General features: G+C 34.9%; 1 protein-coding gene across 2 annotated transcripts in view; it reads left to right on the top strand.

Annotated features, from left to right (window-relative positions):
- GPATCH2 (G-patch domain containing 2) overlaps positions 1-27,914 on the top strand; it is a 131,971-nt gene that overhangs the window by 98,036 nt on the left and 6,021 nt on the right. For both annotated transcript variants that reach the window (XM_026088841.1, XM_026088843.1), the window contains one exon: positions 17,016-17,098. In XM_026088841.1, coding sequence (XP_025944626.1) covers positions 17,016-17,098 — 83 coding nt within the window. The remainder of the gene's footprint in view (positions 1-17,015; positions 17,099-27,914) is intronic.

Here is a 27,914-nt window from a genome sequence, read left to right as displayed (position 1 = left end):
AAGTCATTTTAGGGTTGTTTTTATACTGTAGCAGTGTAAAATGCTTTCTGAGGAGTTCAGAATCATAACTTAGGCCTTTATTRTTATGGCCAGTGAAGCTCTGGAGTGTTTGTTACCTATGCAAGCAGTAACAAGCAGTCATTTTAAAATGACGTTAAATACTTGAAGTGATCTTCACTCTCTCTTCATATCCGAATCAGGAGTAGGTTAGTAGACTGTTATCCCAACAAACGCCTGGCAGGGTTGTGTTAAAGCAATACGTAGCTAATCCAAGAATGAAGACTGTCATTTTCCATAAAACGTTTCAAGTATTATTAAAGTAAGACTAGCATAAACCAGTTACAATGTACATAAAACCACAGTATATACTATAGTTCCTATAAAAACAGCAAAGTTATCTGCTGACATGTCCTGGCACCATCACCTCTCTTTTCAAAGCCTTCTTCCTCCAGGTGGTGTGAGCTTATATCATAATAATTCTTTGTACTTTGCTCAGAAAATCACCTTTTTTTCTGCCCATCATAAAAACTTTACTGTTAGTTCTTTAAAGCGACTTTATATAATGTTATGATATAGTATACTACCTGCCGTCATAGAATATTAAGTAATTATTTACAAGACATATTTTGAACAATTTTTAACACTCTTACTACAATTTAGCTGCTGGAAATAAGGATTTAACTTGCACCATGAAATTTTTCACTTTCTTCGTTGACCATCAGAAAGTAATTTGTGGCCCGGTAATTGTCCATAAATTCTAGCCTAAAATCTCCTGGGCTAATTAATATGCTACTCTCTCTCTCTTTTTTTTTTTGTTAATGTGTAGAAATCACCCACAACCTTTTTTCTCTCAGAACAATGTCATATGTGGTGACTACTTCCTCCCTACAATTTAAGGGTTCTATAACCTAATATTTTGCTTTTTATCAAAAGTTGTTGTGAACAAAATAGAGATTATGAATTTCTCACATATAGGAACAACATATGAGAAATACATAGCTGTCTTACCCTCATTTAATTCAAGACAATTCCTGTAGTGTTTCTTTCCTTACAAATGAAATTCATTGTGCATAGTAAACTGGTAGCTTTAGTAAAAGTTTCGGTTTCCCATAGTAAGATTTACTGTGGGCTGCTTTTGTCATGACTTGATTTCACTCTACCAAAAGGATTAATCTTAGTTTCACCAGTCAACAGAGTGAAAGAAAATTTTTCTATTTAACAAGGTACCTATAGAAGTTATTGTTTCAATAGCAAATATTGTTCACAGAGTTAGTAAATTGTAAACTCCACATTCCTTGCAAATGTGCATTTTCATTATTGTGTATGGAATCTTGAAAGGGAAATAATATGTCATTTAGATTTTTGCATGTGCCCAAATACTTTAAAAAACACAAAACTACAGTAGTACCAATTGAATGTCACAAGTTTACATCAGAATAATTTTCAGCCACCTTCAGAATTAAGTAACGTTGTAGTAAATCTTTCATGATTTCAGTCTTCTACATACATATGGGGTTAAATTTTTTGTTGAATGCAAATGTTTACACACACCTGAAAGTCTGAAACATTGTAAAATTGATTCTAAATTATTCTAAATGATTTGCATATTTTAAACTATTACAGTTGACACATCAAGGTAATTCACATGAGTAACCTCCTTAAAAAGAGGCCCACAACAGGTAATGTCCGTTACCAATAGAAACACTTAGTATTGTCTTGCTGTTTGTTGCTAAATGCAGTGATAGAATAAAAGCAATAAGTATTGGAATTTCTATAATGTTTTGCTTGTCCAGAATACAGTTTAATCTGGTGTTCTTATAGCAAGACTGAATTTCTGTACGTGTTTATATAGCTTTCACACAACCATGCTTCTATGGCCTGGTAATGTGTCTTTTTTGCTGTTGTGGAAGACATTTTCTCTTTTTTCATATGTATATGAAATATATATATATGATATATACTTTTTTATGTTTGCCTTGACTTTTCTTACCCTTTTTTGATGAGTGAATGCAGTTCTTGTCTCAGCATGTAGGCAGTATGTAAATACCTGTATTACACTAGGTCAGTGACTTGTGGAATAATAATTTACTTGAGAACTATATCAGAAAGGTAGGTAGATCTAAACACTGCATTGGTCTGCAACTGTCTCTTATTAGTGGAAAAATGCTGAYGCTTTCTAGGTAAGCTTTACTCTGCTGGCTTGCTTGTATTAAGTTGCTTCTGTCAAAATTAAAAAGTGACAATGAGCACCAGCATTTATAAGAAAGAAGACCTTAAGCTAATCCTATACAAACTAATATCAGTTTTTATTAGTGGAAAGATAATTCAACTGCTGAGAACTGTTGATATGGCTACTGATGAACAAAATGTTAAGAAGGAATAGTCCTGTACTACAAAACTTAGAACCTGGGTAGATTATATGATGCTGATACAATTCAACGTGTTATCTTCTGCATTTGAGCACTTAAATAATAAATCTATTTATGCTTACTTTACAGATAATTTTTAGTCTACAAATATATACTTTCCCATTGATTTTTTAAATTATATGAACAATACTAAATATTACTGGTTTAGAAGCTGCATTTATTTCTTCCACATAGCCTTGAAGAAGTTGTCTGTTTTCAGACAATTTCCTTGCATTAGGACAGGAACAGTCCCTTCCCAAATCTAGCCACACTGTTTGAAGATGTTAACGCTCCCAGCTGCTTATTTTCATCCTCTACTCTTTTGCCGGTGAAGTGGGTTTTTGTCTGCATTTTTTAATCTGCTTCAGGCAAAACCAGCCTGGTTAGCTCAACTCACCTATTTAAATTAAATTGGCTGGTTTTGTGTAAACCAGATTAGGGAGTGCTCACATGATTTCTTCCTCAGGCAGAACTGTGGAGATGATAATCTCCAGCAGATGTGTGATAACAAATAGCTTGGGATAGTAATGTCTTCATCTGGCACAGTTGTTAGCAGACCAAATGTCTGTCTGTAGCCCTAGGCTGTGGGCAAACAATTGAACATGATTGAGTTATGTCGAGTTAACAAGTTGCTGCTTGGCAGCTGAACTGCTCTAACTGAGCACGCACCCATTGGTTGTATGCTCCAGTCGGGAGGGAAAACACATTGTCTTACTCTCATGTTCTTGGTACAATTTTACAAAAATATGTTCTACCTAAAAAAAAAAAAAAAAAATCCCCAGGGCTAAGAGCATTCATTTTGTCAGCCAAGGAGACAGAGTTGAAGAGTAATTTGCTGAGCTGCTATAACACAATTATTTTGATCATGTGATAATTTCATTAAGGATTTAGGGAGCCCCTGTCACACAACTATCTGCCTCTTAATGTATTAATCCTCACAATACCCCTGTAAAGTTAGGAAGTACTTCTATCCTCATTTGACAGAAGGATAACCAGAATACTTAAGTGACTTAATACTTTGCCTTTGGTCATGCAATCAGTGGCAAGACTAGTTAGTTTGTGCTGTAATCTAGCAGAATCACAACTGCTGATTGGGAAAACAGCAGATTCCCAAGTAAGTTAAACTGTACAATTACTTCCTTACCATACATGATGGTCTTCTGTCATATTTCTTTTACAGTATGTTCCTGTTAGGTAACTTTATTTTATCTGCATATTTATTTCTCCTTATTGTACTGTAAGTGAGATTTATGACACATGCATGTTCTGATAAACTGAAAAAAAAGCCAGAATTTTTGCCACTTACCAATTTATTTTGTCATATCTTGATAATTCCACACTGGCTTTCCATACTCGAATGCTCCCCCACCAATCTTTAGAAGAAGGCAAGCTTCTTACAGATTTTATGCATTTCAGTCCTGGTTTGCAAGAAGGTTAAGTCACACTCACAAAGGTGATTTCAAAGTGATGTAGCATTGTACAGGCTAGGTTTAAACTAGCTAAGTGATGTAGTGTTAATAATCTAGTCAGTGTAGCAGCAGCTTAGTATGAGAGTTAACCTCTTCTTACAGCTGCGGAATAGACCCTAACCTGAGCTAGATGTGCTGCCTTGATAATTCCTTAAAAATCAACAGGAGCCAGCTGCTCAGCAGTTCCTGTAGGGTGAAATGAGGAGTATATGCTATTCCTCCCATGATCACCTGTTGCTGTTCTGTATTGAGCTGGCAAGAAGTCTTTGAAGCCTGTTCTTGCCATGGTACACAGCACAGCCGGCAACACACGTGTGGAAGAGACCTTCAGGGAAAGAAGATGCTGGAAGTAGTGCAAGAAGTGTTATATAAAGGACAAAATGTCAGATGCTACTAAATGGTGATAAGTATCAATAAAAAGAATAGAATGTTATTCGTAACTTCTCTGTGTTTTCTGTGACTGTCTCTTTCCCCTCTCCCTTTCCATAGTTCTCAGTCTGGTTTAAATTTAGGTACCTTGCGTTGGTGAAAGAGAAAGTCTCCACCACATATGTTTGTGATTTTGTTTTTGTATGAATAATGGTATTCTCTATGAATTACTATTTAAAGGAAGCTCCTAAAATGAGAAAAATGACACCAAATATGATGAGAGTTTTTTAAAGTATATTATTGCTCTAGTTAGATGTATGAATTTTAGCCTTTCCCAGTTTGTAAGGAAAACGCCTATTTGTACATTTGTACAGCGCTTATTCATTTTCTTCTGATGATGCAGATCACTGTATTTTTTACACAGATGTGACAAATAGCATTACATCTGTTCTTTATTTGATCTTCTAAAGAGACAAAGATATGCAAGGATTCTGTCTGCTCCCTCTTTCCTACCGTGTCATCTGTTGTTTGGGAAAGAGTCCTAATTTGCAGCAGATACAAAACTATTTGTCGTGTTGCAGGTTTGCCAAAAATAAATGAAACCATTAATTACTACATTTTTTGAGCAGCTGTTAATAGATTGGGGTAAGAAAACTGTACATTAGACTACTGGTTAATTACAAGAACTGTAATTGTTTAATGTGGCTTTTGTGGAATGAAATTACACAAGAGGAGGTGAATTCAGCCTGTTTTCAAAAATTATATGTGAAAATATACACATACTTACCCTGCAGTAAAATTAAGGAATGCATAGCTTTTTTACTACGTGATTCACTTTTGCAATCACACTGACATATAATCCCAACAAAAATACTTTAAAAGGAGGTAATATTTAAAATTCCCTTTTAATTTAAGTTTAAAATTATTAAATGTAGTAATTGTAACTCCAGACTCAGATATAACATTAAAAGCCAAATGTGTTTACATCATTAAAAATTAACTAAGCAGTTTTATCTCTTCTTTGAGTGCTGCAGAGCAATAACAGTACTGTTATGATTGGTGCTTAGTAATATTTATAAATTAAAGTAGAATATTTCCAGATTAAATTACATGAATTTTTGAGACATATTGTTTTCTTCCCTTCTTCCCTTATTGTCCCTCAGGGACAACAATATTCCATCAGTTTGGTATTTTTCCACTGTGAGAAGACTATGAGATGGTGCTGTTTTGGAGGAGGGCTTCTCTCCTGATGGAGTTTTCTATAGTATGACCTTATTTTTCAGGTCCTGAAAAGACTTTTGTAAAGAGGGGGAAGCCGTTTGATTATTGTTTGAAAATGTAACCAGTATGTGGTGCTTTAGTGAGATTTAACTTTATGAAAATCTTGAAGCCTGTGTATTGATTCATTAATAGAGTATCAGCTGATTTCATTAACACTGGTGATGAAGTATCTCAAAGTATCATATCATTTTAACTCAACATATATAATGAGTAAACTTGCAGAAGCATCAGAAAATTCAGAAACCATGCTCTGTTTTTGAAAAATATATTTTACCACATACTCCAAATATATTTTACCACATACTCCAAACAGTTTCATTGCAGCTTTAATGCCAAATAAAGATTTAACTACAAAACCACAAAGAAAATTTCGTTATTGTACTAAAAGCTCATACACTTCATAATATTGTACACAAGTAAGCTGATAAATAGTAAGCAGTATTGCAAATTTTTCTTTTCAAATTGAATTCAGGTAAACATTAATATGCTAACTAATAGAAAGTCAATCTGTCCTGATTAAAAAAAAAGAAAAAAAGAAAAGGAAAAAGAAAAATGAGATAACATTTATAAATGATATACCCCTGCTCCATCTGGATTAAATTTTCCCCTGGATGGACTGAAAGCAAATTTCACTTTCAGATACCTGAATTTTATCACATAGTATGCTTGTTTCTCACACTTTCAAATGCATTTCTTTCTCATTTTATTTAGTTGCCACAATGCTATTTGCTCTGGTTTGAGCTCCAAAGCTCAAGCTTTGCTTCTCTCAACTTACCTGTTAAAATGCTAATGGCATTAGGATAAAATTAATTTGGGCTTCAGAGGAGGAGTGAGGACCTTTCCTACTATTTAAGCTCTGTGAAGGAGCTAATGCACAGTAACTTGCACTGTAGTTTCACAGTTTAATCTTGTATTAACTAACATGGCCATTAAAAGCAGCAGTTCTCTGTTCTCCTGTTTATTTCTGCCACTCATCTGTGCCAGCATGACTGTTTGTATGGCCATACAGTGACTCGCGTTGGGGTAGAGATCTGTACTGACACAAAAGTAGGTATTTTTTCTCCCCGAATTTGGATCCTCTCTTACCTGTTTCACCATACAGGTACAGGAAAGCTGTGTGCCACAAACATAGGGATGAATATCCTTGCATGAAGAARGGGTGGGATTGCCTCTTTCTGTAGCAAGGCTTCTATTAAATTGTTTGTTCAGGCTTTGCATCAAGTTCCTGCTAATCTTGGAGGGTTCCTTGAATCTGATACACTTAAAGCAGCACTGGTGCAGATTCACTCTAATGGTGCAGTAGTGTCCGTTACTGAGACACATTCACTGATGCAGTGTCACTAAGTTCTGATCACAGAGATAGATACATTGTCTTCTATTCAAATTGTGACTTTGTGCAAGGAGAGAAAGAGGTTAGAATAAAATATAAGTAGCTTATTGCATATTATATAGAATTTTCATATTTATTTTCATTGTGGTATTTGAAATTAGTCATTTGTAATATCTCAGTCTTTCTGGAAGCTAATGTTCAGCAACTGTCCTAGCCAAAAGGAAGAAAAGGTTATTATTCAGCCTGCTGATGTTTGGATTTGAGAATTTGCTTTGGTAAGACTCTTATTACTTTACATATATTTAAAAAATGCTGATACCACTACTTAAAATTGATTAGGAGGAATGTATGAGAGTTTATACTAGTAAAGAATTTTGAAACTAAAAAGGACCAAAAAAACAACATTTCTTTGATTTTTCTCTACCTGCTCTTCCTTGTTATTGGAAAGTCAAATTTTGTATTTGCTCCTACACATACAGACCCTTTATACTCGATGGAGTTGCATGACAGTTACTAAAGGAAATGGGTGGAGAGTGCTAAGGAAGCATTATTTGCTTAATATTCAGTCTCAGCTTTGATGATCTTTCCCTCACCCCTTCCTGCCCACAATTATAGCTTTAATGTTTTCCAGATTATTGACTGAATTATAGCTGTACTATCTAGGCTGACTGAATTACAGCTGTACTATCTAGGCCAGCCAGTCAGATTGTTTGAAGGGATGTTTGTCAAACACAGGATTAAAAAATGGAAGTGGAAGGACTTAAGGAGGGAAGAGGAAGGGAAGAGGAGAATGAAGTTGGGGTCCAGGTGTACAGCAGTTATTTTCTTGGAACCAACTGGAAGGCAGTAAGTTAAAGACTGACCATAGAGTTTATAATATAACAGAAGAGCTTCTGGATCACTGGTCCATAACTAGGTCTGAATGATCAATTAAAAATCATTACATTGTGCTGGCTGTTTACCTACTTAAACTGAATTACTTGTCCCTTCTAGTGGACCACGTCCATTCCAGTTGGCCGTGCTTGTCACATTCTCAGCATAGAGACAAAGAAAGAAATTGGCATTGAGGTTGAGTGCTTCCAACCTTAAAAGACACTTCTCTTGTTCCATTTTTAAGCTACTGTATTGGATCTTTATGGTGGATTTTTACAGTGTTGCTTCTTTGATCTGTGTATGCCCTATAAGTAAAGGATTTTTGGATATGACATTAATGTTGCACTGATTTAACCTCACTCTGTGAGCGTAATCTAGAAGTATATAGGTAAGACATATTTTTGAAATTCTTTTCAACAAAATACATTTGTCCTGTGCTTGCTATATTTAGTGATTGCAATGCTTAATAAAGAAATATGTATCCAGAAATATCCTGAAGAAATAATGTAGCAGAGTAAGCTATCAAGAGTCTTTCTGTGGAAGTATCTGTTTCAGTCTGTGGTTATTGCTCAAGTCAAAAAATATTTTCCAACCACTTGGGAGCTGGGTCAGGGCCTGTATCTTTTGGATATCAACAATGTTGGCACAAGATCAAGAAGAAACAAAAGAATCTGTTTGCTTTAGAATTTATGGAACAATAGATYATTGTCCTGTAACAAGATGGTATTCTATTATAGCAACCTGTTTTCTAACTACATTTCACAGTTACACATTTATGAGCATTTATTTTTCTCAGCTGTTGCTTGACACAAAATAGTAATGGAACTTGCTGTCAAAAAATTAGAAATATTATAGATATTTGTTTTTTGTCTTGAAAATGTGAAATCACAGCAATTGTTGAAGAAAACTATAATTTTAGTTATTTAATTTTTAACAGGAGGGGTTTTTGTTGTTTTTATTCCCTCAGTGTTCTTTGACTTGTTTGTACACCAAGTTATTGGTTTGGATTTGCCTTTGTCTAATTCATATACTTTTGATCAATTCAAACTCATGCCCAATTATATTACACTAAATTAACATAATTCAACAGATGTTGATATTTAAATGTTTTCTGGCATTCACGTCTTGGACAGCTGTCTTAGAGCTTGGGGAAAAGGCAAACATTTAGAGTTAAATGCTGAACATATGCTTAAATTACTAATTAGAAACAGGAAAAAATAATGCATTATCCTTTCTGAGGGCAGTAAGCCTCTAATGCAGATTTTTTTTGTTAGAGCCTCTTGATTCTCAAATAAAGTAAATGTGTCTTGAGATTGGGTGTCACAACATAGCTAGTGGTGTTTTTTGTTTTCCATTGTGTTTGTTAAAATTATGCCTGTGTAGAGTTGATTAGTTAGGTGAATTCTGGACTACTTTTATGTTTGAACAAGGCTCAGAATTTCTGGAAAAGGCAACATAAAAGCAAGTGTTAGGATACAATATTTGGTGATGAGATGATCTGATGGGGGGGAAAGACTGTATTTTCTCATTCATAATTGGGATTGCACTAGGACTTCCATTAAAACAAGTATGTCACTCGTGTCTAAAGCTGTGTTGTGAACAGTCTGGCTTAGTATGAAAGAAGTTTGTTAGAGTTTCATTGTTTTATCACATCTGTTTAAAACTTAATTAAAGGAAAATAAAGTGCAAAGTTCTTGTGGTTAATGTAATGGTTTTCACACTTGTGGAGGCAGATGTTGTATAGGTGATGTCATTGTTTAGACAGGTCTGAAGGAAAGCTGCAATTCTTGTAAAGGAAGTAGGTGAATCTAGTGTGGAATTCTGATTTTACCTGAACGGTGTCTGAGAGAAGTGATGCCAAGAAGAAATCTATATTCATCTTCCTAAACATACAAAATTAATATATATGTGCTGCATATCAATTGTATAATTTCATTATTATTTTGTCAATTTTTAGCACTGAATGAAAAATCTCTGTGAAGAGTTTTAATGTATTTTGCAGACAAGACTAATTTACAGCAGTATTGGTCTACCACTCCTAACCAAGAGAGAAATCCTTTTAGTACTGTCAGCACTCTAGTGTTTTGGTTTTGTTCTTTTTACAGCTTCCAGAAAATTAGCAGGAGARAATATATATGAATTTGTGAGTGAATTCAATTACTAAAAACAGAATCATGCAAACGAGAGAATGAGATTGTTAAGTTTCTGATTTCCAGGAGAGAGAATTTGTACCAATCACCTATTTGCTTTGAAGTTTGTGGTTTTAAACATTGCTTTTACAAACTGCTAGATAGTTTCCTCTATTGGGATGTGCATTTTTTTCACAGTTTTGCTGTTGTCAGCACCATGATGGTGGATGAAGATGCCATATTGCCATAATCTATATGGCAATTAGATAGCCATATCTAATCATATCTATATTCTGGTCAAATCTTCTAGTGGCAAAATTAATATGAACATTTAATTTAAGGATATTTAATGTATTTGTCTCTTGACCAGTTCTTTTTTTAATTCAGTATTATAGAATATAGAATTCTCCACTTTACTCTTCTTTCAGTTTGATTGCTGTGAATTTTCTGTGATTAAAGCCAGAGTGCATAAGCCAAGCTCCATACAAAAGGTTCTGGTTTACGTGATAAGATGACACTAATAGGTGTGTTAATTGATTCTCTAGTTAAGCTATTATCAAAATTCAACCAGCCTGATCTCCAAAATTGGTCTTGTGATGCTAAAAATCATCAATGTTAGCTTTTGCTGATTCCATAAAAGCCATAAAATCTCTCTAATTCTCCATGGAAAAGGATTGATGGAAGTAGATGTAGACCTCATCTACAGACCGAACATACAATCTCGGTGTCCCATCCCCAACAGCATTTTTGCTGTAAAGATTCATAGGAACAAACATTCACCAAGAAAGCAGCCATCATAGTAGCATCAGTGCAGACTCTGGTTAGCATTCTGTCACTTAATGCTCACACTGACTGCCCAAAATCACTACCAGGCATACATGCTAGATAGGTAAATCACCAGGTAAATCCAATTGTACTGAGTGACATTTATCTCAAATAGTCTTAACAAAACATGACTAGATTCTTTTTCAAGACTGCCCTATATCATAATACTAAGACCCAGAGTCCAAATCTTCATTGTTAAAATAACTAATCTTCATTGTTAAAATAACTATTTTGACCACCTTTGTGTGTCTTCATCTGTTCCATAGAAACATTGTCCTCAAAGTAGCATCCTGTACCTCTGCTGGAACTGCACATGCACTGTGCATGAGAGCAAAAGAATGTGGACAAGGGGCAGAATGGACAAGGGCAGTCCCTCTACGTAATCATCAGTGTGACACACGCATTACAGCAGGGTTACCATTCTCTGGGCATTCAGCTGGGGACCAGAGGTTGTGCCCACGTTTTGACCAAGCTGTGTGCTACAAGAAAAAGAAGAAATTCAAGATTTACAAGCAAATCTTTCCTAATAAACTCCTTAGCCATTGGTTTCAAATCTCTTTTTCCTCAAAAAGAAATGTCCCTTGCATTTTTCAGTGTAATATTGTAAAATCATCATTTCTTTTCCATAGTTGTACTGAAATACATAACTGAGGCAAAGATTAGAAGTACTGGTTATGCCAAAGTAGTACAGAATAGTCTTCTCAGATTTACAGCACCATTTGGTTAGTATGTGTATTTAATGTGGCAGGGAGTTTAGTGTTAACTTTTGATTAAGTCCATACTTCTGGAGACTCAGTCGAATGGAAGTGCAGAATTTTGGGTTCATCATATCTAATTGGATAATCGTGTAACTGGACATTTAGAAGTACCTAGATAACAGTGTTTAATTGTGTTTACCTCAAAACTGTGTTCATAAACTGCATTCCATGGACACAGGTGGTCTTGAAGCCGTCTTCTGCCACTTGTGGAGATTTAAACAGGTATAATAAGAGGTAAAAGTACATGCCGGTTCTCTGTTTAAGTAGTGCTAATGGATGCACTTCCACTGCCAACCAGACACAGCAGTCCATGCTTTTTCAGCCATGGTATAAGTGAGACAACCTGTACTATAGGTCCAATCTGTTTAAGGATCTGAGAACCTCTTCTGTGGTATCTTTGTGTGAAAGATACTTGAATTGTGGGAGGTTTCCTCAGGTTATGTTTTGTTTTTGTAAAGTTGAGAGATAAGACTCATTTTCATTTTTTTAACCATTTTATTGGCTTTCTTTTGTGTTATACAATGGTGAATTCTATTTTTTCATTTTTGTGTGCTGTCCTGAGCACTGCTTCACATACTCCCTACTCAATTACACTTTATAAGAAATTATCAAGTCATTTCAAGCTTAAAGTGAGTTGCAGTCCTCACTGTGTTCTTTCTTCGTTCTTATGTTCAAGTCTATTTCATATCTATTTCTATTTTGACTGAGAACTGACAGTCATGGTTACATGTCTGCTTCAAAATAATCCTCTCATGTCCCTTCTAAAATGCAAACCAATCAACTCTTACATTATTATGATCTCGTGAAAGAAGTTCACTTACAAACTTATCAAGCCTCTACATTAACTAAAGCATTCGATGATGATAAAATTGAAGAGTTCTACAGCCATCTGCAGGAATGCATTGATACTGTGGCAGAACAGTGTGCTACTGTTTACAATGGATTTATTCCTCAGGTGAGAGAGATGTTAATTGGAATATAATGGATAGGCAAGTATTGATCATTACAATTCATTTAATTATGATACAAAAATCAAGTCTCCTTGAAAACATTATTGCCTTATATTAGTATGCAGCACAGTATTTTCCAAATTAGAGTACAGAAATTTAATAAATATTAATTGTTAAACAAAAAATATAAACTCTTCTACATCTGTCTTTATTAGTAATCAACACTTTTATGCATTTTTAGCACAAACAGAAAACACTACCATCACCTTCATTACTCGCAAGTAATCTTTGCAGTGTCATAGAGGTACAAAATGTAGTCTGTCAAATGATTTGACACTGCTGAAATATACAGATTTTTAAAGGCCTAAATATACTAAGGGATGAGATTAAACTTGTATTTAATGGCATTGTACCAATGGCACAATTACAATGCTTTAACAAGAACGTCTGATATCCAATAAAGGATTGTAGCTTGCAAGGAAAGTGACAGCTGCTAAAAGCAGAGAGACAGTAGAGTAAGATGATCAACACACATGTTGTTACAATGAGAAATGTAAAATAAACATGCAAATGTTTTGTTTTGAACCCACTAATACCCAGAGGGTCCTCTAAATGAGATGACAGTCTCACTAGTTTAGGCCATCGTACTAGTGCATATGAAGCTGCCTACTATATAGCACTGTATCTCCCTGGCATATTTCTGAAGAGACTGTGAAACAGCTAATCACAGGAATTATTGGGTTTGATTAGGGTTTTGGGGGGAGGAGGGGTTTTTCTACACATGGGATGGTAGTAGTTACAGAAGCATGCAATAAATCAGTCAGTGAGCTAGGACTCGTGTTCAGGAGTATCTGCTGTCCTGCCCCCAGTTTAATGTATTATGGTCCTTCTCATTGACTGGACTGGTGAACTTTTAACTCTGATAACAGCAAAGGTGATAATTGCTAGCAATAGAGTTAAACAAATTAGGAACTGCTTTATGTGTTCAGTGGTTCACAAGGCGGCTCTCAATTAAAATAATACAGCTAGGGGTTCCTTCCCAGAACGGAAGTCTGTTTGGGGGACATAACCAAACAGTCCTTTGACCACAAGGGTCAGGTTAGATAGAAAAATGGCATAACCTTTCCAAGCCATTTGTAATAAGCTAATGTGTATTTGCAGAATAGGCGCTCATCAAAAATATTTGCTTACTGAAAATATAAAAATTACAGAAGAAAAAAAGAGTTTGCACTGTGAAGGCCTGGATAGAATTTTTTAGGAAGTTTAAAGAGATATTACCATAGACATATAACCATAGTGAGAGCACTTACCCCGAGGAGAAGACACGATAGGGAGACTATTTAAGAAGGAGGTAACAATATTTCTGTCCAAATGAATATTTGTCACAAGTATGCATAGATACTTGAGAATTATTTTTTATATCATCACTTCTACGCAGAGGAGAAAAGTGCTTGCTGGAACAAAGCTACTTTTATTATACTTATTATTTTAATGGAGTTTTTTTGTTATTATTACCAGACTTCCCTAGCCTGTCATCATTTTTGAAGCTCTTATTTACCAAGTAGAAAGGAGGATCTAAATACAGTGTGCAAGATGAAAAATGAATAAAAGCTGACAGTAATTTTTCCAGTGCTTTTGTTTAATATGTTGAGGCATGACACGACAACAACAAAAAATTCTTGGCCTGATAGTGTAAGTTCACACCAGCCTGGCTTTTGCGGCCCTCTTATTTCCCTCTGCCACAACTTTGCCACTGCTATGACACTTGCAGGCCTGCTGCACCATGGTGCAGCTGATGCCCTGTCCATGCTCATATTTTTCTTATTGACAGTGAGTGTTCTTGCCAAACGCCAGGGACCACAGTCGCATCTGTTTGTCTCCCAAGCTTGTCTGAGGCTGCTTGGGAACACTTTTTATCCAGAGGGCAGCTTTAACTAGGACTAATACTCTGAAAAGCCTCTATTTGTAAATGCATACAATGAGGCGACAAGTTCCTGTTGTCTTTCCTTAAAAATTATTCCATTTGACACTGCTTGCTCCAGTCTCTGTCACCAGCACATCAAAAGCCAAGTTTTCAGGCAAGGTGGTCTTAACAATTTTTATTTTTTCCCTAATAAAATGCCTAGTTTCCCTCCAGAGCACTATTTATAAATGATAGCTGGAAGCAAGCTATGGATAAGTAGAGAGACATCAGGCAAATAGCTTTCCTCCTTTCTATAATCCTTGCTATTCTGACTTAATGCTAAGAAACATAATGCTGAAGTTAGCCTGACTGAGGGTTGGAGTTCTCCCTACTTTATAGTACCCCCATTACAAGCATTTCAAAATGTACTGTGCATGAGGATGTGTTTGTTTTACAGCTAAAGTATAATACTTCATTTCTTCTGACTTACCAGTTCAGGAATAGTGGTAGTTCTGGGTCTGTTTCTCTTTAAAAATGTAGCCTTTTGTGTTTCTGTGGTCTGTACCAGCAGTGTGCATCAAATGTTAAGACCTGGTGAAACTAAATGCTTCTGTAGACTTGGGAGTTAGCCTGATGTTTGATGCTAGTGGCCGTAAAACTGAATTTGACAAAGCTTAATTGGTACTCTAGCATATTGTTATTTATTTGTGGCATATAGAATTTTTGACAACAACAAAGAAATATCCACTCTCACCTTGGCTAGTGATYGGATTGTTGTGCTTTGCAAAGACAAATGATTCATTTATGCTGAAGGAACAAGGCTGCCTTTCAGACGCTCATTGATTTTAAATTAAAAAGTAACTGCTATGTTCTACATGAAGGGTGACAACAATAACAAAGTAGTCCTTACTTAGTGTTATTTGTTGCAACTCCATTCTGTGTGCCTAGAGGAAAAGTGGGGAGACCCAAGTACCATAATCTTACAGATCAATAATCTAGATATCTCAATGTAGTGTAACAGATAATCAATTCTGTGTAAAATAACTCAAGCACTGCTAGTTGTTACTCCTGTAGCTCAGGTCTGCAGGTTCAATTGCCTGACTTTATTAATTTTTATCTTTCATCCTTCTTGTATTCCTGGAGACTTTCTCCCTTTTTCATTCTGAAGAGAAAACGTAGTTGAATACCGTTTAGCATATAATTTAACACACAACTTATTTGGCATTTTTAATAAAAATGTTATATAAATTTCTTATTTGTTTTCTCTAGTATTGTTTTTCCCATATTTTATTTAAATATTAATTTTCTTCATATGTACAATAAATTCTGAAAGAATTGCCCAGACTTGTAAGGAAGAAAGTCCCTTTTAAAATAAGAGAGTTAAATAGCAAGTGCTGAAATAGGGATTCGTTAACTGAAGCAAGAGTGCACTTCTGTGTAAAGCTTAAATTTCTTTTATTATTTAAATAAATACACTGAAGTATTTCCATGTTAATTTACTACATCTCTTTTAAAAAGAAGTGTGTAGAAGATTATATATACACTGTCATCTTTTTCAGCAAGGCATTGTTTTCATTCTTTTACATTACTGAGCAGATCTCAGTAGTGTCTCAACATACATGATCGTTTGTTTTTCGTTTATTTAGCAACACAGCTTTAAAAAGTTTATAAATGCAGTAAAGGATAGGTCATATATCCAAAATGAAACCGGGTCCCTTGAGCGAGAGTGTATTACTATGCTATAGTACACTATCAGATGCAATTCGCTGCTTGTAGTTTTATCAAAATTTACTACGTTACTGTAGGAAGGATCACAGTTCTGAGTAACATTTATAAACTCCATAATTTTACTATGTCTCCATAAATTACTCTGTATTTTCCCCCTTCTGTTCTAATGCTTTTCAAAAATTCAGACCACATATCTTCTATTCTACAGGGACTGCATATTACTTTAAGAAAAATTGTAACTATAATTCTCCTTTAAGAGTTTAAACCAGATTATATGCCAAAATTCCAGATTTGGAAATTCTGAATTTATCCTTTTCTGTGGTACTTGACCATATATAGTTGCTATGGTGCAATAAGATTTGCTTGTTTGCTGTCTTCTACAGCTCCACCTTTTCTTCCAGTCTTTAAGCTCGTAATTGTTTAGTGAGTACACAAGACTCTGTGCTTCCAATATGTCATTTTCGCATCTTGCTAGTGAATTAGAAAAGGACAAATTGGTGTGCAACAAGTTTATTTCACATACCTTTGAAGAGCTCACTGTTTCATGCTCTCATTCATTCTTCATCTTACCTTAAAAGAAATTGGTAATATTTTTCCTGTAATAAATGTTGTTCTGACAGTTAGGCATTACTAGCCAATTGATAACCTACCAACAATATTGTGATCTCTGTAGATAATTAATCTTAGCTATTTTCTTGTCAGAAGCAACAGTGTTTTGTTTTATGTTGAGCTAGAAAGATTGCCAGTTTTGAAAATTAAAAAGCATTCCTTTTATATTATTCATTCAAGTAACAATTTATGATGCTACATTTAGATACTGAGCGCTTGTCAACAAACATAATTATGCTTCAATATAAACAAGATTGGTGGCTTCACTGTGCAGCTTCATCTTCGTTGAGAATGTTTTGATATAGGCTCAGATTATACAAGCTGTGCATTTATGTGGTATTTTCCTTCCTTTGTTAATAGTTTTCTCCTATAATTACTTGCAGACAAACCAGCGTACATTTAGGATCGTTGTGTATGGGAGACATCAAACGGAGAAGGAAAGCTGCTCCCCTGCCAGGACCCACAGGTAATCAATTTCATGGGACAGAACACAAAGCACAAGATGTTAAATCTTTAAGTACAAAGCAGTAGGTCAGTGACCTGGAGAAATGCTTGATAAATTCAGTAACTCTCCAGATAACTTCGGATCTATCCTATCCTTATTTGTTAATGGAGAGTAAGAAATAAAGAGACTCTCTTAATTTTCCCTCAAACATTTCCAATTTCTAGACTTTTTTAAAGATCCTTCTTTCTTTAAAAAGAGTAAATCTTTTTTCATATACTGAGAATCACAGACACTAAAGATTCCTGCTTATGTTGGTTCAAGCATTACAAGGTAGGAAGAGCTAAGATACCTTCTTTTCTGTGAGGAAGGCATATGCATGCTATAAGTATCATGCACAGTACAGACAGGATGTGAATTCTTGGGCAAACAATTGAAAATGTGGAGATAAGGCTGTGAAACAGTTTTAGAATTAGTGCTATAGGTTAAACAGGGAGCACTGCAAGCACATTTCTGAAAGATTTTTACAGATGCGAGGTCACAACTATTGCATGCATTTTGCTGATGTCACAGCTGTGAAACGGCTTTTTCAATACCTAGCTGTGATTTATAGGACTCTCATCAGTTTGTTTATATTAATTATATATGTGCATACTGGAAGGATTAGATAGTGTGTGTCTCTGAGATTATTTATTTATTTATTTATTTATTGGTAATTTGTGAGTCTCTGGATTGCATATGGCAGTCGTATATCAATTATTATAACAACATATCCTTACACATACAGTTTTTCAAATGCATTCTAGGTAGATAATCTTTAGAGAAGCCTAATATTTGCATTCCAACTGAATTGCCCTTTCTGAAATTTCAGTGTTTCAAACCTCAGTGGCAGAAACAGACCAAGAATAATATTAAAAATGTTATTAAAGCACCTTAGTGGCAGCAGTAAGGAAAAAGAGAATGTATGGGTCAGATTCTAAGACTCTGAACATATGTGAAGTGAGAAAGAAAAATACTTAATGGCTAAAGAGAGGATAATGTAATTATTTCTACAAGGTGATTTTCACTTCCCAACTTTCAAGTACTAGAGGACGTCATTTTGTACTGAGAGGGTATGAAGTATCATGAAATTCGTTTTATTATTCATTTTACCTTGGGCTTTCAGCGTTCAGTATTTTATTTTAAAAGCTGGCTACCCTGCGTAACTTTGCAAAGGCAATAGTTTGATACTAAAGCAAATATTTCATGTGGTCATTCACTGTTACATATCCACATCTTCACAGTTTTAGAGACTGCTTTTCCCAAAAATTTACCTTTACATGGTGGATGAAAGAGAGTAATGGTGGGTAAAGGTATCATATGAGGTATTTTTAACTAATGTCCATTTTTTATTTTCAAGTTCAAATTCCACTTTTTAAGTTTTGTTCTGTTCCGTTCCGTTCTGTTCTGTTTGTTCTTATAATATAAAAGGTTTTTTCTACATTTGATCCATGAGAATTTTTAAGTAAATATAAACTTTGGTAAACTTTGAATAAATTTGTACATATGGGTAGGTAATGTATAACATTTTGTAAATTATTACAGTTTTCTCCATAGCTAATCTCCCCACAACTAAATTATTGTTTATCCATTAAGATGTTTGTTTGTCTGTGTCAATATTTCATCTTACGAAGGGAAGAGGGTTTCCTATAAAAATGCAAAAGCATTCGGAAAGCTTGGATTAAAATGAATGACCGTTTCATTAGTGGATTCTTTTCCTGTCGGTAGCATTAGTTAAGCAAAATGCAGGGACAGAACTAGATTTTATACATAAGAATTTGTAGGAAAACTTTTTTCTTGAAAGCAAGAGAGAAAGAAAATTATATATTTACATGAATGAAGATTGCAAACTAAAAGAGCCATTGTGGGAATAATCTCCCTCCATTTTTAACCACATAGTGAAACCTGAAAGGTTATCTGTAAATGAGTGATTAATTGTAAGCTTTTTCTTGAGCTATGTGTGCGGCAAATTAATAGTTTCACCTAACATGAGCCAATTAGATTTTAAAAAAAAAGTATTTTATTTTCAAAAACTTCATCTGTATTTCTTGAAAAAATGACATTAGTAAATTAATTCCTGTAGCACTTTGCACAGTGTTGAAAATGGTAATTTATATGTTTGGATTAAGTACTCCCAGAGAAAATGACTGGTGATATAATTAAATATTGAAATATGCTCTCTGCTTTTGAGACTCACAAGGGTAGCGCCTGCTACTTTCAGACAACTTACAAAGCTATGGACTTCTGTAGCAAGCAGTCTTATTGGTTAAACATTTATTAATTGTGACAAGAACAACCAATTTATTTCAGTACTCTAGCTTATTTACTGCTCTTTCACCTTTGTATTTTGTATTGAAAAAGTAAAATGAATATTGATAGAGTTAGATATTGATTTCTAAATTTGTAGCCTGTTCTCAGCCTGGAGTCAAAGTCACATACCAATAGGTTTGTGTATATTAGTAACAAAGGATGTAGATTTACTTGTACAGCAATGAGAAACTATTGAAGCAGGAAAGTTTGAGCAGCGCAGAGCATTTTATAGTTTGAAAGATGTCATCTGTAAAGGTGAAGAAAAGCTGTGTTGAAAAGCAGTGAAGAAAATACAAGAAATATTATTAGATATGAATTGTTACCAGCTGACAGTAGAGAATCTAGTGTCCTATTCTGCATTTTTACTGAAATAAATTTTCTGGTTTATGGATGCTTGATATAGTCCCATTTGTGGATGCTTGATATAGTCCCATTTGTCTGCCACTGACCTGAGGTAGATAATTTATCAACTGAAAAAGATACTAGGAGAAATTGTTTACTTCCTGTGATTTAGCTTAAGAATTGAGTATTTTACATTACAAACATCTACTGTTTTTGCACGGCTTTCTCCATGTAATCAATGTTATTTCAGTGATTGTACAGTCAGATTTGGGAAAAGGTCATTCTCAATGACTTTTTGCCCTTTCTGACTACCTCTGTGGTAGTGCTATTTCATATGACACCCTGACATACTTCATTGCAGTAATACAATGCCCTCAAGTTTGTATGAAAACTTCCTAGACAAACTAATACGTTATCATAGAAATACAATACTGTGCCCATCAATAATGAAAATGATTAATAACAAAAAAATATATATATACATAAGCAAAAGATCATTCTCTACGAAGTACTCTTAATACTTGAAGCACATGCATAGGGAATGTTTATAATAATTTCAGTGAATACATTAGATTACCAATTATATGTCTCATATCAAATCAGTAGGTGCTTCAGAACTTCAGGTGCCATTTTCATACATTGAATTTGCATTTACCCCAATTCCTTTCCTTGCAATTGCCTGTCTTCTTTTGTACAAGTCTTATCAGTCAATCAACTCCTGTTCCACCCCTGTATCCTCTTAGATTTTTTTAAAATAAGAAACCTCTAAATCTTATTCATGAAAAAAAATAATTTTCTTTGGGTACAAATTCTGCTTGACATCTAGAGGATGTTATTAACTTAATTTACAGAGTGTAGAAAGTTTGATCCAGAATAAAAAGAATAAGTTTTATTTGTGTACCTGGTAAATAGCCATTTATTTCTATTTGAAAACAATCTTTTTGATCTGATTTTTCACATTAGCATGCTTCATAGTTTGGAGCAGGAGTGACTGACTGAAAGCTTGCAAAATCTGATTTTAAAAGGAGAAAGTTGTTTTCTAGTTAAAATGCAGAGGTTGTATAAATAAAATATATAAATTATTGTGCAAAACATTTTTGGGGGTATCTTAGCTAATACTGATTTTTTTTTTTGCAAAAGCAAATTTCAAATGTTAATGTCTTTATCAAGTTGGCAGGTTTCATGCTACACTTCAGGCTGGTGCTGTTTGAAATGACCATGTTATAAATCTCATTTTAAAAAATGTGTTTTAATGAAAAATATGACAGATTCTTAATTATAGCAGAAATACTGAGCACTGCTATAATGCCATCATGACTCACTTTAACAAGGTAATCAAAAGGGTACATGTTTTCATTCCTTTTTAAAAATTGCCAGTGGAACAGCTAAGCAAACTATTTTGCTGATGCTTAATGTGTCAGTGATTAAAAATCAGTCCTGAATATCTGCAGTACCAAAATGATGATTTGAAAAAGATTGTGATTACACTGTGATAACAGAGGTGGCTGAGGCTACATTTGTGGTGAAGGTCAACTTACTGAGCTAGTTGCAGAGAAAGGGTAGAGTTTTGCTTACTTGAATGAATGAGCAATAAATTTCCAAAACACTAGACAAAACTATTTTATGCCTGCTTTTCTTTTGCTTGACTCACTGCTTTTCCATCTACTAAATATACAAACTCCATAGACAGAAATCCCTTTTCTCAGACCAATATGACACTTGCATGAGTTGTGAAAGCGTCTTCTTTTTGCGCTGCACTATTTCTTATCCTTAGTCTACCAAGATTGTTTTCAGGGTACAAAAGCATATCTGTTTCATAACTCAGCCTCTGGATACTCTTCTAATTCTGCAGCAAACTGAATTCTAGGGACTTCTTTCTGTTGCTTCTTTTTTTCTTCTGCTACCATATTGTTTCACTAAATCAGTTTAAAAATAAAAAAAGATCACAGAATGCCATACAATATTTGAAACTGCTGTCCCTGCAGAGCAAAAGACTTTTCATGTTGAGCTGAGGTTATTTGTTCGGGCGGGGCCCCTTTGGTATAATCATCGGAGTAATGAGGAGAGTTCAGTCTGAAACTTCAGAAGATCCACAATGCAAGAAGAACCAGAGAAACCAGAGCTTACACAGTCAATTTGCTCATGAATTTCTTGTGATGTAGAGAAAAGCAGTAGAAGAGAAGACAGTATTCTTCAGACTCTACACACAGCCAGTACAGCCTCAAGAAGACACCTTCAGGTTAATAGAAGACTGTACTTACTTTTCCTGCGTGCTGTCTTCTACCTAAATGCAGAAGATTCAAAAATAATTCCCCAGGTGACTCTGAGACTCCTTCCTACAGTAGCTGTTTCTTTCTCATTGTGGAAACAGTTCAAACTGTCTCCTCTGGGATTTTCAGACTTCACATTCAAGAATCACAAGCCATCTTAACAGAGAATATCACCAGCAAAAGTGTCCTTAAAGACAACATATAAGAAATTTCTGCCAAAAAAGTCTAAACCTGGCTTCCCCCCCGCCACCAATTCCAGAGATATTTCTCATTAGATGTTATACGCATGAAGAATAACTTGTCTGTCAGGTTGCTAGAGAGTTAGAATTCCCCTTTCAATGAAACTGAGAGATGTAGGAATACTCATCTTCCAGATCATTTATGTGCTCTGCAAGTTCTTCTCTTCCTCCACTAGGAAGCATAATAAAATGATTCCCCATAGACAGGAGCCATCTCCATTATAGATATTTTTTTTAGTTTTAGAACTCAACCAGCAAAGGACACAGGTGCTGCAGATGTTACTTTTGCCATTTTGCTTTAAGCTGGTGACACAAAAACACTTTTCTTATCAGGAAGATGTTTGGGAGTTAAAATCTGCAAGGAGTAAGTATGTGCACTCTCTATTTATTTATTTTTTTCCTCCAGCCAGTGTAACTTCTTAGTCCAGCTCTCCACAACAACCTCTCAGTTGTAGGGGACTAGTTATTCTTTCTCTTTTGGGAACAGGGAGTGCTGCTGCAAATAGAACCAGCCATAGCTTATGCAAAAATCACTTTTCTTGAAGGTTTGTTAGCCTGTAATTTACTTTTTGAAGAAGCAAAGAGGCTTATGCAGTAACTTGATAGCTTTATGCAAAAGGGTTTTGCCACTTCAGAGGAATAAAAATAACTGTTTAAGATATGAGAAAATATTTTCATAGTGTGAGAATATAAAATTAATGAATTTTCAAGTTTCCAGGCACAGGCAAGTTTAGATTGCTATTTTCTGTCTTTCTGTAGAAGCTCTAGGAATGATAGAAAGGTTTCTGATAAAAGCTGTGATAGATACCCATAGTATTAGGATTTCATAAAAAAAATGTTTGCTTTTGCTTTTGCTTTCCAGTACAAAGAGAAGAAATTTTGACTTTTTGATTGTTAGAGAAGTTTACCTTTCAACATTTATCTTGACATTGCCAATGCTAATGTAATACCTAAGATTTGCATTCTGATGTCTCCATTACCAGTAGAGAGACCGTCAGTAAGCATTGTTTGCTTATGTAAGTGACAGGATTACATTTTTAAGAGAATTGATAAGAGTGAGATCTGTGGCCAAGCAGTTCACCAGACGTGTCATCGTGTATATTACTTTCAAATGGAATGGGGTAATTCAATTTCTTCACAGACCTTCCTTTTGTTAGAAAGCTCTCCAAAACTAGAGTCATCTAAGTCCTTTTGTCATCAGTGTCTTAGCCAAAAGTCTCTTCATTTTTGTTCTTCGCTAGAATTCATTACTACGTACTACTTTGTAAAGTAGTCTCTAGTAGTATAATAGATAGAGGTCCCAATAAATAGAGAAATAGTTCTTCAGCCTGTAGTAAAAAATATGCAGATGTATTTGCCTAGTTTTACTGAATTAATCTATATCCTTAATTAAGATTAATTTGACAGAAGACAGTACTCCAACCACCTAGGCGTAGGACAGGCAGCAGAAGTGCAGTTTTACCTCTGGTATAGTAGCAGTCTGTTTCAACTTTGTCTTGGACTAGGCAGAGAGCCACAGTAATGTGCATGGTCCTAATATCCATTTAATCCTTAATCTTTCTGCTGAAATTAACAATAACTGAGCTGTCCATTTTTGAGAGTTATTACTGTAATTTAAATCCTTTCCCTCTAGGATTTGGTGTAAGGTTGAAGTTCTTCTCATAAAGGTCATGGGATGCTTATCAGAAGGGAGTGATTTTACCAAGTTTTGAGGGGTTTTAAACGCAGCTTTGGAATGTTTCATAGGGGAGAAGCTTCTTCAGAAAAGCAGTTCAGTGACAGTTCTGTCACCACAGAYGAGGAGTAAAACTGACCCCATTTGGACCCAAGTGAAGACAGTCTTAGTTATTGAAGAGATTCCTTTTACCTGAAATAAACAGGATTCTAATACTTGCGATTCTTTCCAACAAATTTTCATAGTAACAAAGACTGAATAGGTGGAAGAATGCACTTTACCCACACCACAGTGTAGTCTGGTAAAACATGAAAATAAAATACGGACTTTTCTTCYAGGGGGAGGGCACTGGCAAACCCACTTCCAAGGGATCTGTGAAGCTAGATGACGAGATAAACCAGACAGTTCAGTGTCTGAATTTTCATCAGTGTAGTTTTTATATTTATACGTTTGGGAGGGTTGGAAATGGATTTTAATTTAGGATCTGTACTGCAGGAAAGGATACCTCTACCCATGCTGCATTATGCGACAATTCCTTTAATATGCCTAGCAATGGGGCAGTAGGAATGAAACTCTAACAACTCAGACCTTAACAGAATTCTGCTAAGGTTGCTGGGTAAATATGGAGGTTACCAACACCCACTGAGGTCATGACTCTGTATCCTCTCTGCTATCTTTATCCTGCTAGCTGGAATAAAATACAATGCAAGCAGACTTACCTGAACTATAATCATTCCAATGTTGTTCTTTAGATATACTCTTAGGAAACTCAGTGTGAGGGATGTCTAAAAATGTAATCTCAAATATTTAGCTAAATAATATGGCATTTTCATAACTGAATTTGTTACTATTTTTTTTTAGATATACACCCATAATATACTGAATTCTGAAAACCACAGCAGGTACTGATTTTAAAGATCACAATATGGCTGTCAACTGTGCTCCTGATGACTCTACAATCATCCAAAACAGTTTTAGGAATATAAACATATAGGCATTATTCTGATTCCCATTTTTTAGTTACTGAAAATTGACATAAAAAAGACACAGTATAGCAATTTATTATTTTGATTACATTCTTCATAAAATCACATTGTGTATCAGGATCAGTTCCTACTGTTCTGCAGTTCTGAACTCATCTATCTAGTGAGGAATCAGAAAAGAAAAAGAATAGATGGAATATTAAATGCTTTCAGAAAATAAGGGGGAAGTGCACTAGCTTTTAAAGTGAAGCAGCATGTATCGTTTCTCCTTCCATTGGCTGTTTATCCAACATCAATACGACACTTTAGGAGCCAAATTACTAAACAAGCTGCCAATTAGGCTTGCAGTCAGCTGGATAGATTAGTGGCTAAGAGAGGCAGATACAAGATTTTCATCTCTTGAGCCAATTACTCAAGTGAATTACCATCCACAATGTTCCTTGGAAGATTTGAGGTAGAAAGACTGACTCTGCTGTGATAGACATAAGTGAGATCCAGGGTAGGGGGTAAGGGTTAGCAGGCCATGTATTGCAAAAATTACCCAAGCAAAAAGAGATCCTTCTAGGAAAGGATTTAACGGATTTAAGGCTGCTAGGAGTGATAGAAGAGGAAATAATAGTTGTGGTGTGTTCTGCAAAGACATTGGTGTTCTACCCACGAGTCTCAAACATATAAAAGAAAGATGAAAGGCCAAGACTATATTTCTGTACAGTGTCATTTTCTCACAACTGTTTAAAAAACATTTTCTTAGCATCAAAAACAGTTTAGTGGCCAGAGACAAAATTACTTCCATATGACTTCATTTGTTTCCTATGGCTGAAAACAACAACAACAAAAATTTTGAAGCATTTTTTTATATGATTATTTGGAAGATTGAGCCTAGTTATATTCTGATTTTATTTGCCCTAATATCAACCCAACGTGCTTGATGTTAGTCTAATCCAAAAATTGGACCATATAAATAAATATTGTCACAATATTGGTTAATAGGGTCACAGTTCCATTGTTAATCTATAAAAAACAATAGCTTAGTTGGTGAGCTTTTAAGTTCTTTAGAAGAAGCATTTTGCAAGTAAAGTGAAATGGATCTTCGGATCAAAACTGTGCATAAGCTCATTTGTTTCCCGCTGAGACTGTTGTACACTAGTGTAACATTGTTGCTTAAATATGAAGCAAATTTAAAACCTGAACTTTTGCAAGCTGTTGTATCCAAAAATGATTAAACAGATGTGGAGCCTGCAGCAGCATTAGACCTCTGATCTGATTTTAGCTTACAGATGGAATTAAATTAACTCATGGCAATCACTGTAAAATCAAGGGTATGGCACTGAATGCTAGTGTACTGTTTAACCAGGACATACCTGTTTCAACAGCTGTTAAGAAAAAATTACATGCCTTTATTTTTCATTGAAACCTGCTTTTAATGCCATGATAAATATTATACCAAAATAAAATAAATCTGATGAAGGGGTTTTTTTTGTTTTTCCCTTCCCAATTTGCCTCTTTCCAGTCGTAGGTTCTGTTCTCCATGTACATGAGGCCATATGCATAATAGAGACCTTGAAGAGAAGTGAAGGAATTTTACAGTGCTATCTTTTCAAGCAAGTTACTGTTCCTTCAGTGTTTGCACCTCACTTGTGTAATGGTAACCACTCCTATAGGTAGACTATTCATCTGGTAAATCAGGAAACAAATTATTATGGTTGCTAACACATTTTCAGTCTGTAGAAAGAAAAGACTCTGCACATGAGATTCCTACAAATTATTAGTATGGAGAATTTCTTGTAAATCGTGCATGCCCACCAACCCTTTTACTGCAATATACTTAGAAAAATGTATCACTGGTTTTTTTTCTGATTTTGCATAGTTATTTTTTGTGGGAAAAAACAGTGGGTTGATTTTGTTCTTGCTCCTGGGTGGGTCAAGACTGAACACATCCCAGAGGTAGCAGAGCCCTTCACAACGCCAATGTGCTTGGACCATTCTCTCTAAAAGGACCTACTGGCTGGTCCAAGAAGTGCCATTGGTATGAATTAAAAACTGAACTTGAAGATGAATATTACAAGGACAATTACAGCTTTTAATTAGAAAACAAAAGCCCAAAGCACAGGAACTGGGGATTGGGGGAATAAGAAAGTGTAGCATGGTATTTTTAAGAGCTCTTTCCTGTTAGGTGTATAAACAACAAACTCAGATTTTTTTCTGATTGCTGACTGGTCATGGAATGGAGGAAAAGGACAGTTATAAATACAGCTATCCATATTCTTCTGATTCAAGTAAAATATGTTGCATTGCAAATTAACATTCCTGCAGTTTTCCTCAATCATTTGAAATATTTTAAGACAGACATAGATATATGTTTATATAAAAACTGACTATACTGCAAAAGAATAGCCTGGATATATTAAATCTCTTTAAAAATTAAAATACCAACTATCCATATTCATGTCATTTGCAAGAGAGAGTGGTTAGTCAAAGTACACGTCTATAATATGGACAAGTTATGGGGCTTTTTGTTTTTGTATTTTTTCTGCTGTTCTACAAAGCCTCCAAACTGTCTGGATAGAGTATACTGTTTGAGTGTGTGACCAAAAGTGAGTTGTGAAGCCAAGTTCATGGTGCGTTTTGCTCTTTTTTTTTCTTTTTTTTTAATAACTTGGCTAAATGTAAGAGTAAAACAGAAGGCTTCAGGGGAGGTTTTAGTGTTCTTATAGGAAATAGAAAAATATGTACAGTGGAGGGAAAAATAATTATACTATACATTTTAGAAGTACTTAAATGTCTTTAAAAACAAAAAGTATTCCAATTATCCTGTCAGTCAGAGAAAGAAAAAAACATGTTCGGCTGCTGCAAAAAATTTCAAAAATAGAAGCATCAGTTTATTAAATAACACATGTCAGAGTACAGGTTGTTCTTTCACATATCTTTTTTGTGAGGTTGCTCTGTTTTGAAAATTGAAATTCATATAGAAGGGTACATATT

This window comes from Apteryx rowi, unplaced genomic scaffold (assembly GCF_003343035.1).
Source record: "Apteryx rowi isolate R43461 unplaced genomic scaffold, aptRow1 scaffold_79, whole genome shotgun sequence".
Taxonomy (NCBI): Eukaryota; Metazoa; Chordata; class Aves; order Apterygiformes; family Apterygidae; genus Apteryx; species Apteryx rowi.
Note: the sequence above shows the minus strand (reverse complement) of the source record. Positions and strands in the feature narration are given on the sequence as shown.